This window comes from Pteronotus mesoamericanus, unplaced genomic scaffold, assembly GCF_021234165.1.
Source record: "Pteronotus mesoamericanus isolate MK-2021 breed Mesoamerican mustached bat unplaced genomic scaffold, CSHL_Meso_final scaffold_507, whole genome shotgun sequence".
In the NCBI taxonomy this organism is placed as follows: Eukaryota; Metazoa; Chordata; class Mammalia; order Chiroptera; family Mormoopidae; genus Pteronotus; species Pteronotus mesoamericanus.
Genome location: NW_026555319.1, coordinates 15,592,492 through 15,607,452, shown reverse-complemented (window position 1 = coordinate 15,607,452; position 14,961 = coordinate 15,592,492). Strand labels below are relative to the sequence as shown.

At 57.6% G+C, this 14,961-nt stretch overlaps 2 protein-coding genes across 10 annotated transcripts in view; one reads left to right on the top strand and one right to left on the bottom strand.

Moving 5' to 3' along the window:
- Positions 1–4: 4 nt before the first annotated feature.
- RHBDD3 (rhomboid domain containing 3) lies at positions 5–14,044 on the top strand. Of its 7 annotated transcripts, none has more exons than XM_054594130.1 (7): positions 5–234; positions 652–803; positions 2,490–2,679; positions 3,330–3,713; positions 4,670–4,829; positions 4,919–5,206; positions 5,292–5,626. In XM_054594130.1, exons 3-7 carry the CDS (start codon positions 2,532–2,534, stop codon positions 5,467–5,469), a joined length of 1,158 nt encoding a protein of 385 aa, XP_054450105.1. In that variant the 5' UTR covers positions 5–234; positions 652–803; positions 2,490–2,531; the 3' UTR covers positions 5,470–5,626. The 7 variants fall into 7 exon arrangements, with proteins under 7 accessions (XP_054450105.1, XP_054450103.1, XP_054450106.1 ...); XM_054594128.1 differs by lacking the exon at positions 5–234 and adding an exon at positions 364–486; XM_054594132.1 differs by lacking the exon at positions 5–234 and adding an exon at positions 1,246–1,309 and having other exon boundaries at positions 701–803.
- EMID1 (EMI domain containing 1) overlaps positions 7,484–14,961 on the bottom strand; it is a 36,077-nt gene continuing 28,599 nt past the window's right edge. For 2 of the 3 annotated variants that reach the window (XM_054594133.1, XM_054594134.1), the window contains exons 14-15: positions 12,042–12,126; positions 7,484–7,630 (exon numbers count right to left, since the gene is read on the bottom strand). In XM_054594133.1, coding sequence (XP_054450108.1) covers positions 7,506–7,630; positions 12,042–12,126 — 210 coding nt within the window. In that variant the 3' untranslated portion in view covers positions 7,484–7,505. Of the gene's footprint in view, positions 7,631–11,018; positions 11,110–12,041; positions 12,127–14,961 lie in introns of all 3 variants that reach the window. The other variant, XM_054594135.1, reaches the window with a different exon arrangement.

Here is a 14,961-nt window from a genome sequence, read left to right as displayed (position 1 = left end):
GCCACGGGGGTAGAGGAGAGAGGGATGAACCACAGCTTCCTAGGCTTCTCGCCCTCCACTCTCGCCCTGATCCTCTCTAAAAAGTGCCAGCTGAGACGCGCGGGCCAAAGTAGCACTGAAGGGACCGGAGCGGCGGATCAGTGGGTCTCGGTGTCAAGGCGAATTGATTCTTCGCACGGGGCTAAATTGTTCGAAGTGGTCACGTCCGCTGGCTCTAGGGACCGTCTCTGAAGAGTATGCCTTGAAGGGAAACGGAGGCCGGAGGGAGGGCTAGGGGGAGGGACCTGGGCCTTGAACAACTGCTGACTAATTCACGGGCGGCGGGGGAGGGGTTGGCGCGCGGGGGAGTGGGCCTGGGGTGGGGGTCTCGCGCCCGAGGTCAAGCAGAATGGTTTTAGGGTCCTCGGGCCTCGGCGGGAAGCTCGAGTCCCTGCTCCCAGCCGGGCACCCCGCCCGGCTCTTGGCGGGCACGGGGCGCGCCCCGCAGTGAGTACCCCTGACACGTGGCCTGAGCCGGCTGGGCGGGGGCCGAGGCCGGTGGGCTGGATGGGATATCCCGAACGTAGCTCCGGGCCCCGAGAACCCCCTAGTAACGGTCGAGGTTGAGAAGGTCCTTTAATCATCCCTCATCTAATACCCTTGTTTTTACAGAAGGGGAAACTGAGGCCCAAGTAATTTGGGTACTTTTACTAAAGTCACAAAGCTGAGTCCGACCCACACCTTGCGACCCTCACTTTCTCCATCACCCGGAAGAATCTTCCGGGCCCTTGCCTTCCCATTCTGTCCTCCGGCTTCCCAATAAGGTAGGCAGGGCCTGATGGTGCATAGCCCCATTTTATAGATGGAGATTGCGGCCTGGAGGGTTCAAATCCCAGTTCGTTTGCCCACGGACAAGTCCGGGGGTGGGGGGGTGGCGGGGTACAGGAGGAGGCTTGCAATGGAGCCTTGGCTCCGGGCAAGGGTGGCACTTCTCCGCCTTCCTGGACAACCTTTAACCCAGTCTCACCCAAATCTCTCAGCGAGGTGGTGCCAAGCTAGTGTTTTTCGTTAAGGGCACCAACCATGTGTGAGGAACATCCTGGGAAACTTGGGGATGAACGACACCCTCCCCCCCCCCCCCCCCCCCCGGCTTTAGCTCAGACCTCCAGCCAGGGTGAAAGACAGGCTAAGCTGTATTCATTAGGTAAGATTCATGATGTAAGGGCCAGAGAAGGGGATGGGGACATTTGAGCTGGGCTTCAAAAGGTGCAGAGGAGTTGGCCTCTTGAAGATCGAAGCTTTCTGCATGTTTCCTGCAGGAAACTGGCAGGTGGGTTTTGATGCTGTTTGATGCTCAGGATGTCCTCAAGGGAGCAGAGGAGGCAGGCTTGCTGTCTTTCTGGGATTTTGCTTCCTGCCCGGTGAAATCAGTTCAGTGGGACTCCTGAGACAGACAGGCCTGGCCAAGGGTGAGGGGGTTCCAGCAAGGCCAGGAGGACAGGCTGGATGTGAGGGACAAGAAAGGGAGAAAAAGTGTTGCCATGAAGGCGGGGAATGGGCACGTTTGAAGGCCAGAGTCTGAACCAGCAAGGCTGGAGCAGTTGCCTCCATGTTGAGGCCTCCCCCTGTTGGGGCAGCTGGTGGCCGCATGGGCCACTAGCTGGGGTGGCTACAGGTAAATGAGCAGGAGTTGTGGGCCGCCTGGGTCTTTCCTTTATCTAATCCTGTAAGGAAAGGATTTTCTTTTTTTTCCTTTTTTAAAAAATTATTGTTTACTCTATTACACTTGTAAGGATAGGATTTTCTCATCCCCATTTTATAGAAGAGGAAGGAGAGCTCCGCAGTTGGCAAGCTTGCCTAGGGATGCACAACGGGAAGAAGTGGAGACTGGAACGCTCCTGTGGAAAGGGGGCTAGGGCCCAAGGGGCTGTGCTAGGGCTCAGTGCAAGGTATTTCAGTCCAGTGTCACTGTGTATGCGCCCTGGATATGGGACTCCTGCTGCCCCTCCTCCAGTCCTTCTGCCTCACCCCCTCCCTGATCTGCCTGCACATTGGCTGGCCTCTACCCCTTGGTCTGGGGCAGCATCGGGAGGTCCAAGCTAGGCACAGGGGAAGGGAGGAGGGAGGACGATGGTCTGCAGCTGCAGGGGAGCAGAGGAAAGCTGGAAAGGGCCCTGAATTTGCCCTGGGAGGCTGTGTCCCTCTTTTTGGGAGTCCAGGGCCTGAGTTCAACTTCCCTCGCCCTGTGCCTCCCACCCCCTACCCTTCTTCAGGGGCGGTCGGTGCTCAGAGCCCTTTTGGCCTGGCTTCTCCCCATCCTCACACTCAGGCTGGTGGACTGGCAAGATGGTTAAACACATGGTTAGGGTCCGAGCTCCTCCATGGCCAAGTTGCTGGGCCTGTCTCCAGCCTCAGCTCCTACTTCTGTAAAGTGGAGCTGTTGGTAGGGTAATTGAAAGGAAGTCAGATAAAAGCTGCAATAATAACTTATTGTTTTCCTTTACCCATAGCACATAGCCCCAAGACTGCGTGTGACCGCCTTCAGCCAAGCCATGTGTGACAGAAGCCCCCCTGGCCTACTGTCCCCAGCGCTGCCTCTCGCCTCCTCAGTCCTGATGCTGCTAATGAGCAGTCTGTGGCTGGTAGGAGCAGGCCCCAGCCTTGCTCTGGCTCCGGAGCTGCTGTTGGACCCCTGGCAGGGTGAGGGCTGGCCCCCTGCGCCTTGGAGGAGGCAGGAGACCTGCTGTAGGGCCTGAGACCAGTTGGCAGTAGCTCTGCCTCTTGCAGTGGTCAGGCAGGGATAGGACCCAGTGCTGCGGGGAGGATCAGCCCGGACGGGAGCTCGCCCAACCCATCCACAGCCAGGGAGGGCAGAGGAGCCAGCGGAGGGGGGAGCCTGTGAGTAGGAATTGTCTTCCGAAGGCTTCCTGAAATAAGAACTAAGGCTTTCAGCTTAGCGTGAGAATGATGGAAGAGGTGGTGCTGGGAGTTTGAGGAGTGACCTCGGCTGAGTGCCTGTTTCCCAATAATGACAGCAGCTTCCATTCACATTTGAGGAACTCAAATGAAGCTCACAGAGGTTAAGTGACTCGTCCTTAGTTGCTTGCTTTTGAGAAGACTGAGCGGAGGGCCTGGCTTGTTCTGTTTAATACAGCGGGGGAGCAGCCAGTGTTTGGAAGCCCTTGGTTCCCCCGAGTGATTGCTGGCAGTGGGCAGACTCTGGCTCCTGGGGAGGGCAAGCTGGCTTAGCAGGTGGCCCTGGCAGAGGATAATTCCCAACCTGGCATACCCAGGGCAGCCTCAGGGGTTGGGGCCACTAACCGGGCACATAAGCCCCTTCTCTCCCCCAGCACACCGGCTGCTGACCCATGCTGTGGGCCACACGGCCCTACCCAGCCTTCTCTTGAGTCTGTTGCTCCTGCCCACGCTGGGCTGGCAGCAGGAGTGCCACCTGGGCACGCTGCGGTTCCTGCATGCCTCCGCCCTGCTGGCCCTGGCTGCCGGGCTGCTGGCTGTGCTGCTGGCAGGCCTCGGGGTGTCCAGTGCAGCGGGTGGCTGCGGGTACATGCCTGTCCATCTGGCCATGATGGCGGGGCAGGGTTACCACCCTAGATGGCCCCGTGGGGCCCTGCCACCATGGCTGTCGCCATGGCTACTGCTCATCCTGACACCGCTGCTCACCTCCGAGCCACCCTTCCTGCATCTCCTCTGTGGCCTCCTTGCAGGTCTGGCCCGTATCCTTTGCCTGGACCCAGGGCCTATGTGGATGTGTGGGTCGTGGCTGGGCCCCCAGGGTCCCTGGGAGGGAAGCGGCACAAGGGGGTCAGGCCCAGCCACGGCACAAAGCTGTGAATACATGCTTCAGGCACATCTTTGAGTCCTCCAGCCAGGCTCCGGGCTGTGGCTTGGGGGGGCTTGTGGCCAAGTGCCAGTTACAATTTAAAGGGAAACTCAGGGGGGCTGAGGTGGCCCAAGGAGGCACCTAACCAGGACCTCCACGGTGGAAGTGACATCTAAGCTGAGACATGTAGGATGAGGGGTTCAAGTGGAAGTGAGAGGAGAGAGCGGCCAGGCAGAGGGTGCAGGAGGTGCACGGCCAGGGGTGAGAGTGGGCTGGGCTCTGGGCACTGACAGGGAGAACCACCTGTGGCCGATGTTGCATGTGCATTACATACAGGCTTTTGCTCTGAGGATGCGTGATGCCTGTTGGGGAAAACAGTGCAGTTGGAGAGAAGAGTGGGCACAGGCAGACCCCTGTAGTTGTTTAGCATTAGGGACACTGGGTGCTGCACCTTGCCGAGTCCTGGAGTGGGGAGCACGCTGCCTGGTCAAGAAGAATGGGGGCGTGTGTCATTGGGCCCAACAGTACGCCTCAAGTCAAGACCTGAACACGTAGACAGGGCTCTGGGAATAGAACAGGGCAGCGGTGGCTGAAATGGGATGAGACAGGATTTGGGGGTGAGACTCACGCGGCGCCACCTCTTACTGGCCAAGGAGCTTCAGGCATATCCCCTTTCCTCTCCGAACTTCCACAGCTGACTGGGGTGACAACACCTCCCTTACAGGGCCGTAGTGAGGAGACACGTGGGAATGCCCAGCATACACTTGGCAAGGGCCTGGCATGCCGTGTGGGCTCGCTCCTGGCGGGTTTCGGTTTTCCTTGACCAGCCGCCCTGCCCTGGGCAGGCAGACGCAGCCGGGGCCTTCCGATGGCTGGAGCTCTCTGAGCAGCGGCTGCAGGTGCTGCAGGGTGGCTTCCTGTGCAGGGTCCTGGCGGAGTGCTGGCCGCTCAGGCTCTTTCCCACCCCAGGCAGTGGGGCTGAGCTGCCCCTCACGCATCCTGGAGTGAGGTGAGGGCGATGCCAAGGCTACCGGCCCCGGTGGTGGAAGCTGTGGCATTGACTGGCAGTCAGACCCTCTTCTGCTTCTGCCCCTCCAGGTTTTCCACCCATGGACCTCCTCACATGGCCTCCTCTAGTCTTTGGTCCCACAGCGAAGACTCAGCCTTATTTCCACCAGGCCTGGGGCCTGTGCAGCCGGCCTGGAATGGCTCCGCAGAGGCTGGCCTGCCCGGGCCTGGGCCCGGCTTCCCCACAGGGACCCCACTGTGGGCAGCCCTAGATGAGCAGATGCTGCAGGAGGGAATCCAGGCCTCGCTCCTTGAGGGGCGAGCCTCCGTTCCCATGAGCACACTGTGGCTGCCTAAGTCCTCTGTCTCCTCTTTGCGGTAAGGCAGGGTGAGCAGGGTGGGGTCTCCTGGTGTGAGGGCTGGAGGTGGCCCTGATGCTCTCCCTGTCCCCTCCCTCTCACAGGCTGCAGCAGCTGGAGCGCATGGGCTTCCCCACGGAGCAGGCAGCGGTGGCACTAGCAGCCACAGGGCGCGTCGAGGGCGCTGTTTCACTGCTGGTCGGTGGGGAGGTGGGCACTGAGGCCCTGGTGACTCAGGGGAGGGGTGGGGCCGCTCACCCCGAGGGTCCTGGGCCCCCCTAGCACAGGCAGGCCCTCAGGTGACGAGAGGCCTGGCTATGGGTCAGTGGTCCAAGGGCCAGTGCGCCACATCAGAGTGGGTACAGGAGAGGCCCCTGTAGTGCCCTGCACTAGTACTGTTGAGAATAAAACCAGTTCGCTTTTCACCCTGGACCTCCTTACGGGCCACAGTTGTATCTGCCTGTTCTGTGTTGGTGTCAAGATGAATGAACAGTAAATGAATAGCCAATTGCAGGCGAGCAGCTCTGATGTCCGGCGTTACCCACCATGCAGCCTCTTCCTCCAGGAAGCTATTTCCTCCACCTCGGGCCTTTGCTGGGCTGGACCCACTGCCTGGGAGCATTCTTTAGATTTAATTTATTTATTTTTAGAGAGAGGGAGAAAGAGAGGGACAGAAACATTGATGTGCCAGTGAAATATCCATTGGTTGTTTCTTGCATGCCCCTAACTGGGGACCTGGCCCACAACCCAGGCATGTGCCCTGACTCGGAATCGAACCAGTGACCTTTCAGTTTGCAGGACGGCACTCAGTCCACGGATCCACACCAGCCAGGGCTCAAGGTGCATTCTTAATCACTTGTTTCCTAGCTATTTTCCACCCATCCTCCAGTCTCAGCCTACACAGATGCTGTCCTCCAGGAAGCCTTCCTTGATCACTCAGGGACACCATCCCTTCACTGCCCGTGGCCCTCAGTGTCCTTGCGGGACAGGGCCAATTCAGGCTGTCTGTTAGGCCAGGCCCAGGGCGGGGCCGCACACTGCTGGGCCTGTGGGCAGGAAACAGTGGGTGGGGGTGCTGTGGGGGAGACGCTTCCTCCTCTTTGAAGTAGAAGCTCCTCCCTCTTGGCCCCTCTCAGTCCTTGCCCCTCCCCTGGGAGGGGCAGTGCAGACAGAGCTAAGGGCAGTGAATAGGGATGGGTTGGGGGAGGGGTAAGGCAGAGAGGCACCTAGGAAGCTGGACTTTGAGGGGTGGTACAGGGGGCTACCTGTCCTGGAGCAGTCTACATCCTGGTTACCCTTCTGGTCATCAGCTGGGGACCAGAAACGGACTTGGAAGTCTGAGGGCCATGCCATCCGTTTCATTTCAGTTGAGCAAACAGGCTCAGGAGAAGCTGCCCTGAGGTCTGGCGGCTCCTTGGTCCCATAGCCCCTTAGAAGCCACAGCTGTTGCTGAATATCTGGCCAGGGGCTGGGGGTAGCCTAAGCCTGTTTTGCTCACCTCTCTCTGTCTCCTGCTGCCCAGGGGAGCCTTGGCCCCCTGACCCTGTGCAGGCCTGTACTGAAGGCCACTGAGAAAAGGGAGGAGGCCCCTGGCTGTGACCTGTTGTCCCCATTGAAGCACACACTGAGACGATGCTGGGTGGGGAATCAGGCTGGGGGCCTTTATTGGCCGGTAGACACCTATCTCCTGGTGCCTGTCAAAAGCTTTGTGGGAGCAGGTGGCTCCTTGCTTTCCACGCCCCCACCCCTCACCTGGGATGTGGGAGTGGCTGGGGACTGGGACAGAACGGAGTCAGGGAGTCCACAACACCCTGTCAGCTTGGGCACCTTGACCTCAGGGTTGGGAACTGAGCACCAGAAAATGAGAGGAGGGGCGAGGGTGGGCTCCTCTGAGGTTTGGTGGGGGCGAAGGGAGGTGAGGCTGCCCTCTCTCGTCATCCCTGCATGTGCTGAGGGCTGGGCAGAGTTCTGGCTCCCTCAGGGCCCGAAGGCCTGGGTGCCTGATGGGAGACAGAGACCCGGAACCTGCCACCCCCTCCCTGCAGGCCTGCATCCCCCCATTTTGCAGAGGGAAACAGGCCCAGGGCCCCCAGCAAGGCCTCATCTCCCGCCCGGGCCACCTCTCCCTCTCAGGCCCCTGTCCCTGCTCAGCCTCAAGTGAGGCAGAGGTGCCTGGGCTGTCATACCCAAAGGCCTAGGAGGCGGAGGGACCCTGAGGACATTAATAAATATGCTGGGCAGTCCCTGGAGGCAGCTGGCCGAGTCCAGGCTGGGAAGGGAAGCCCGGCCTGGCCCACCCCGAGGGGCCGCCTCCACCCTCAGCCTCTCTCGTTGCGGCTCCTGGGGGCCACGATCCGGTAGTTGGTTGTGTGTCCTCCCCTCTTGCCCCGAAGGAGGTTGGGGGTGCCCGTGCCGGCAGGGTCTGCCCCTGACCCCTCTGGTTCTGCCGGAGGGAAGGAGAGAGGCTGGGTTAGTGAGGCCTGTGTGAGGTACCCACCTCCCCTTGGCCCTCTGGGGCGTGGGGGGACTGGGCACTTGGCCAGGCGCACTCTGCCCTGGCATCCACGGGGCAGAGCTGTGGGGGAAAAGGGGTCTGCAGACTGGTTAGCATCCCCCCCACCAGGGACTCATCAGCCCCTAACCCCCTGAGCACTCAGGGCCTCGATTTTCTGTCAAGTGGGGACAAATGAACCCACCATGTTTCTGAAACGCTTACTGTGTAGTGAGTGCTCCATAAAAAATAGAGGTCTTTTTTTTTCTTTTCTGCATTTTTGGGTGAAGGTGTGCCTGAACCATTGGCATTTCACAGCTGGGTCAACGAAACCCAGGGAACAGGCTCCCTTTTCCTCCCGGTTTAGGCCACTGGTGGGGGAGGGTCAGCAAGGCCAGGCACGGCACTGACCTTACACTGAGGCTCTGGGCACACGGGGGCTCCGTCAGGGCCTCAGCTGTCTCACCTCTACAGCCGGGCAGGCAGTTTGGACACTGACGTCCTGGCCAACTCTTGCAATGACTGAAGTCAGTTCCGATTTGCCTGTGGTGAGATGCGCCCCAGCCTGGAAGTGAGCTGGACCCCACAGTGAAACCCATACAGTTGTACCTCGGCACTCGTTAATTCGTTCTGGGACTCGTGACGAGTGCCGAAACCAGAGGGATGAAACATTGTTTTTCTCGTCAAAATGCGACGAGTGTAGGGTTTGACGCTTTCTGAAGCCGGCGAGTAGAGAGGTATGACTGTAATGGGCATTCTCACCACCTTAAAGGAAAACAACTCTTATTCATCCTACAAAACCCAGAGCAGGACTTACCTCCTCTAGGAAGCCTGTGACTATCACCTCAGGCCCTCTCAAAGCTAAATGAGCAGGTCAGGCAGGTCGGAAGGATGGGCTATTTTCTAGGGGGAGGGCACCACCCAGGCAAAGCCCAGCATGGAGGGCTTGACTAAGCCTTCAAAACGCTGGTCACAGGAGACACACTTGGCTTGTGGGGAGCACCAGCGGCCTCCTGAGGGCACAGGCAGGAGAGTGGGCTAGACCCTCATCATCATAACTTAAGCGCCCTGAACCTGTGTGCCCCAGCCTCCCACGCACCTCTGGGCTGAGATTCGGGAACCGTGGAGCAAACAAGCATGTGCCATCATGGTCAAGGGATAGTGCATGCCCTCAACCAGGGAGCACAGCTCAGACACCGGCATCAGCTAGGGCCCCGCCCTACCCCAGCTAGGTGGCCTCGGGCAAGTCACAGACCTCCAGGCCTCCTTGCTGTGTGGTAGCGTGCCCAGGGGTGGAAAGCGGTTTTCACCGTACGTGTTGGATCATGCGGTCACTAGGATGGTGAGCTTTTGACCGGGTCTCCCGCAGGTCTGGTCACTGTGCGTTGGTCATGAGATGCTGTTCTGACATAAATTCAGGGCCTAGTGAGGCAGGGGTGTCACTGAACCTTTGCCAATGGAGCCAAAAGAGCCAGGACGGACCTAGGGGAGACTCCTGACCTTACCACTACTGTCCCTATGACTCCCAGGGAGTCTGTCTTCACCTGTGAAACGGGCATGGCATCGCCCACCAGGCAAGCTTGTTGTAAGGACTGGAAGTGATTATTGTAAATGCCTCAGCCCACGTGGGCTGGAAGTGTGACAGCTGTGACTATTGTCATTGCTGATTATATCCTAAACGTGAGTCCCATCTGGGTCTTCAGTTGGTACCTGCTGTGTGTGACGGGCCAGTGGGCATGGTCCCGTCATCTTCTCCGCTCCCCGGCCCCACACCGCCCTGTCAGGCCCACTACGACAGCTGGCTCGTGGAGTCCCTCTTCCGGGCTCAAGGACACAAGAGTGGGCATGGGCCTTCCTAAGCGACCAGCACTTCCTCCCGGGGCTGCTGGAGACAGAGCTGGCTGGGGGTGGGGGGCAGGGTATAGATCCCAGGCCACAATCTTCCTGAGAGAAGCGATAGGGGACACCTGGAAAGGCGCTGAGAGCCTGGCATTAGGTCGTTCGTCCCTCCTCTGTGAGAGGGAAGGAGGTCTGGGAGATGGTCAGTGATGTTTCTAGAAGTCGCAGAAGCCCTGTGGTATGGGAAGGTGGGCTTTGGAAGCAGACCACACACACACCTTCCAACCCCTAGGCCTTTGCCCACATAGGACTCTGTGAGGGCTGCCCTTCCCGCCGCCTTCTCCTGGTGCACTTGCTGGGATCTTCCGGGACGTAACACGAGTGTCTCATCGTCCAGGAAGCCTAGCCCCTGCCCCTGGGGAGAGGTGACTCTTCCTGTCCCACATCCTTCGGTGCCCCTGTACCCCATGACCCTCATCTGTGGGATCTGCTAAGCACCTGCCCAGACCTGGCACTCAGCAGGTGCACTCTACAGCTTTGCTCAATGAAGGAGGCTTGGCTTTAACCTTAGCCCTTTTTAGCTTGGACACCTCAGTTCCTCATTTGTAAAACAGATGGGAGGTTGGTCATGATGCCCGAGACCTGTGTGCGCTGATGCACTAGGACTGGGTTGTGAGATGGGGTGGAAAAGGGAGGCTGTCGGGGCCTCTTAGCAGGTCGGTAAGGAGTGGGGCTCAGCCCTGGGGAAAGCCAGGCCTTGCCTCTCTCCAGGGCCAGCCAGACGCCACTTAATGGAGAGAGACCTCTCTAGCCCCACTTTGGCGAGCCAGGCACAGGGAGGGGAAATGTCCACTTGGTGTCTAACCCCATTCCATGCCTCACAGACCTGCCTTTGAGGACCTCCTCAAATTGGGCCCTGGAAGATCCTGTAGCCAAAGCATTCACCCCTCAGCAATCTCACGGAACAATCCCTCTAGGCTGTCTCTGGCTTCTTGGCTTTTGCCCATGCTGCTCCACTGCCTGTTCGCTTGCCCCTGATCCCTGCTTTCCAGGGCTCTACTTAGCCAACACCTCCTCCAGGAAGCCCTCCCTGAGATGCCCTGCCCAATGCACCACCCTAGCCTGGGTCAGGGGCACTCGGTGCTTTCATAGATGCCTGTGCTCACTCCATGGTGGTATTCCTCACCTTTGGTTTAATGGCCAGTTCCAGGGCTCCCCCTGCACCCCCGCAGCCTAAGCTCCATGAGAGCAGGACTATTTCTGCCTTATCTGTTGGAGCTTGTGCCTGCAAGATGCCTGGCACAGAGCAGGTGCTCATTCACTCAAGAACTAGTTACTGGAACCTTCTCTGTGTCGGGCACCGTCTGCTAGCTGGAAGGAAGGGCTAAAGAGTGAGTGTCTGCTGGCCTGGGTCCAGCATGGGAGTCTCCTTCTGTGACCCCAGGCCCTTCCCAGGCCCTTCCTGGAAGGGGCTGCCCCTGCCTGCCCACCCTGCCGTTACCTGGCCAGATGATGGCTTCCAGCAGGGTGACCCGTCTGGCCAGGAGCTCCAGCTGAGCCTGCTGCTGCAGGAAGCTCTGTAAGCTAGGAGCCTGATGGGAGATCGAGAAGAGCAGACGGTGCGAGTCCGGCCTCCGAGGGCGGGGCGGGGAGCCGAGGGTGGGGTGTGTGGGCCGAGAGCCTTGCTGTGAGTCTCTGTTGAGATCTTGATCTCCCCTTCTAAGCAGGGACAGGGCTTGCCTGGCTCCTCAAGTGACCAGATGGGTGATGGGTAGAGAATTGTTGGGTGAATTCCTAGGGTGAGGGTCTAGCTCTCGCACGCCCCTAAACGGACCCTCAGGGCAGGTTAGGAGGACCAGAGGGGAAACTGAAACTGTCAGGCGGATAGCTCAGGCCCAGAAGGCCTGCCCTGGAAGCCTCTTGGGTCTTACGGGTGAGGAAGGATCAGAATTGGCGGGTAATACATTACCCAGAGTCCCCTGGGGGCTGAGCCTGACTCTGTCACTCACAGTCCCCTGCATTTCTGGAGTCCAGCTCCATAACCTACTGTCCCTGTGGGCCTGGAGGCTGGCTTGGTTACCCGAGATTTCTCTAGAGCTGAAGCCTGATTGAAGTCTGGATCCATCACCCATAATCCTCCTGTGGGCCTGGGCTGTGACTATTACCCACAATCCCCTGCACTGTTGAATTCCAGCTGTTACCCACAATTCCCTGCTGTTCTGGAGTTTGGCTTCATTGCGCATAATTTCTTCCAAACTCAAAATCTGTCACCTCTGGTTTCCCCTGCAGGCCTGGAAACCACATTACCCACAACGCCCGGAGGCCCAGGTCTGACCACAGAGGTGGGGGCCCTGGTTTCTAAGGCCCCCCTTCACCTGTGGAGTAGGGACCCAGTCATTGAGGGGTAGGTGGTCTTAGCTTCTCCAGCTTCATTACTGAGCCCAGGCAGCTCCACGCTGGAGGGCCTGGGGAAGGCTGGCGGGCAGGGGCTGGGCTGTCTGTCCGTCTGTCTGTCTCTACTCACCATAGAGCCCAATCATTGTTTCCAAGATTAAAACCCTCTCAGCTAAAATCTTCAAAGCCTCGCGTAGTTGGTGCAACCCCTCCCCCTGCGGAGGAAAGAGACAGATGCAGCCGTGAAGGGGACGGGGAGGGGCCCCTGCAAAGCCTGTTGCTGGCCCATGCCCCACCCTGGTCATGCACCTGCAGCCTGCACCACCTGCCACAGCCCAGGGCCTATGGACAGTGGGACTAGACCAGGAAAGGACAGCAGGGGGACAGAGCAGGCAGAAGCAGCTCCCTCAATAGGTCCCGCTGGATCCCAGCTGGCTGCTTTCTCCCCGCACCCTCGCAAGTCCTGCTGCACTGGGGGCGAGGGCGGCAGTGCCGTCCCAGGGTCTGCCATGGAACTCGCCACAGAATGTGCCCTGGAGGCTGCCAGGAAGCCTCGCCACCCCAGCTCTAATGTTCTTTAAATGGACCCTTTGCCTACCTCCATCAGTGGGATGAGGCAACTTACCAGTATTCTTTCCATTCACATCACAATGATATATACAAGTAAAATGAGAATATGTTTGAGTGGCACTGCTATTGGGAAGCTGTGTTTAAAATGCTGGCAAGGCTGAGGTTCTGGCCCTGGTGTCCCCTCCCAAGCCTTTCTCACTTTGGGCTCAACCCTCCTAGGCTCTGACTACCCCAGGCCCATATTCCGCAGGTCCAGGAGCCCAGCCCTCAGCCTCACCCTCTCTTCTAAGTAGCATCTCTAGTGCCGAGGCCCAGGGATACGGCAGCGGGTCCACAAAGCCACCTTCCTCCCAGGCCTCCCTGCTCTGGGGCTTCCCACTCCCCAGCAGTGCGAGCTGCTGCCCAGGGCTCAGGCCAGAGGCCACCAGCTGGCACTCACTTTCACTTACTCCCCATCTGCCTGTCCTTTCCAACCCCGGCATAGGGTCCACGGTCTTGCCTGAACTCATACTCCCTTACTCCTTCTTCCCTACTGCAGACTTAATCTGGTTCTGTGCTGAAGATACCTTAACTCCAGCAGAGCACGAGGACAGTGAATCGCTATTTCAGCCCTGACACCGCTGGGAGCCTCTCTTGATGCCCTTTACTCAGTATGGAGTGAGTGATGGGATGATGTGTGACATGATTTGCTATAATTACAATCCAACCTTTTAAAGTAGCCACTCCCTCCAAAATACCTAACAACTGAGAGGTCTGCCAATACATTCGTGAGCCCACTGTGGTCTTGCTGTGACTGTCTATTATGATCCAGGTGTCCTGTCCACATCGCACGGATTGAGCTACCCTTAGGCCACTGACTGGTCATTGCAGCCGGGGGACAGTCACCACAGGCTGTACACCACAGTAATCCCTCTTCAAGTATTACAGGAGGAGGAGCTAAACATGAATGGCTTTCAGAAGTTACGTTAAGCCACTCCCGGCGTGGATAGTGGGACAAGCTGACATCATGAACCCCCTGAAGAGATGCAGTAAGAGGGCACCACATCCCCCCAAGTGCTCCTGCTAAGAGGACTTAACCTGCATCTCATCGCCAGGAAACAGACAAATCTAGATGATGGGACGTTCACAAAAAGACAAAATCAAGGGAAAGAAAAAAGGGCAGGAGGCCTATTTTAGATTAAAAGAGGCTGGAGACGTGACAACCAAATGTGATGTATAAATCTTGATTAGAAGTTAAAAAAAAAAAACAGCTATAAAGGGCACTTTGAGACCACGGATAAAATTTGTATATGCTAAGCATTAAATGGCATCATTTGACTGAATTAATGTCAGCTTGCTTTAGGTATGATAGTGGTATTGTGGCTATTTGGGAGAATGTCCAAGTCTTTCGAGATACATGCTGACGTGTTAGGGGGAGGAATGGATGAAGTCTGAAACTTATCTTCAAATGGATTAGGGAAAAAAGGTCTGTAAATATATAAAGAGAAGACAGAGCAAAGTGGTAAAACAGTCATTGGCTAGCCTAGAGAAAGGGAAGAATAATATTCATTGTACCAACACTTCTGCATATTTGAAAAATATCAAAGTAAAAATCTTGAGAAAAACGTAAAAAAAAAAAGATTCTGCTGTTTGGATCCTTCCCCAGATGGGGGCCTGCTGCTTGCACTGATGACACCCCCGTCCTGAGCGTTCAGGGCCTGTTGGACACCCCATGGGGCACAATACAGACGTCTCTCACTTTTCATGGACAAAACTCAGTGGGCCTGCTCCTCCTGACCCTCCTTTACTGTTGTGTCTCTCTTAACTTCTCACTCCCCCTCACAGCCAAACTAGCGCCCAAGTGTCGCTTAGGTGCACTGACATCTGCCCCTCTTCACTGTCGCCAATCCCAGTGCCAGCCCCCACAGTCTCTTGCCAGGGTGGCCATGACAGCCTTTTACCTAGTCTCTTTCTGTTTTTCACATCCATTCTCCACACGGCAACAGAGTGGTCTTCTGCAAACGAAAATCTGACCATGTCACTTCCCCGCTCAGGGCTATTAAAAGGGCTCCCCACTGCCCATTAAAAGAAAGTTCAAATTCCTCGATATGGCCTCCTAAGTCATGACAGCCTTTGACCTCTGTCTCACCCCTGCCTATCACACTCTGCCACTCCAAGTGCTTGCTCCTGCTCCTCTCTGCCTGAACACCCTTCGCCTGGTTAATGTATCTTTCAGGCCTCAGCACACGAGGAGGAGGCTAAATCCTCCCCCATCACAGCTGAGCTCCCTCTGTCCTGTTGTTATTGGTTATTAGTCTGTTTCCCCCTCCCCCCCCACCCCACCGTGACTACCCTGAGGGGTGGGGACTGTGTCCAAATCACATCAATGTCCATAGGGCCTGGCCTGCAGCCTAGCACCCACTGAGGAGGTGCTTGGGAGAATGTTAGCTGGCTCCCCCAGTCCTGGGAGCTGAAAAGCCAGGGCTTCAGTTGTCCGCTCT

What these genes read in the sequence shown, in the direction of transcription:
- RHBDD3 (XM_054594126.1), top strand. Translation starts at nt 1,217, where the DNA reads ATGGGGACATTTGAGCTGGGCTTCAAAAGGTGCAGAGGAGTTGGCCTC. An exon ending in GCTGTTGGACCCCTGGCAGG is followed by an intron (nt 2,680 to 3,329) that starts GTGAGGGCTGGC and finishes TCTCTCCCCCAG; the next exon opens with CACACCGGCTGCTGACCCAT. An exon ending in CCTCCTTGCAGGTCTGGCCC is followed by an intron (nt 3,714 to 4,669) that starts GTATCCTTTGCC and finishes CTGGGCAGGCAG; the next exon opens with ACGCAGCCGGGGCCTTCCGA.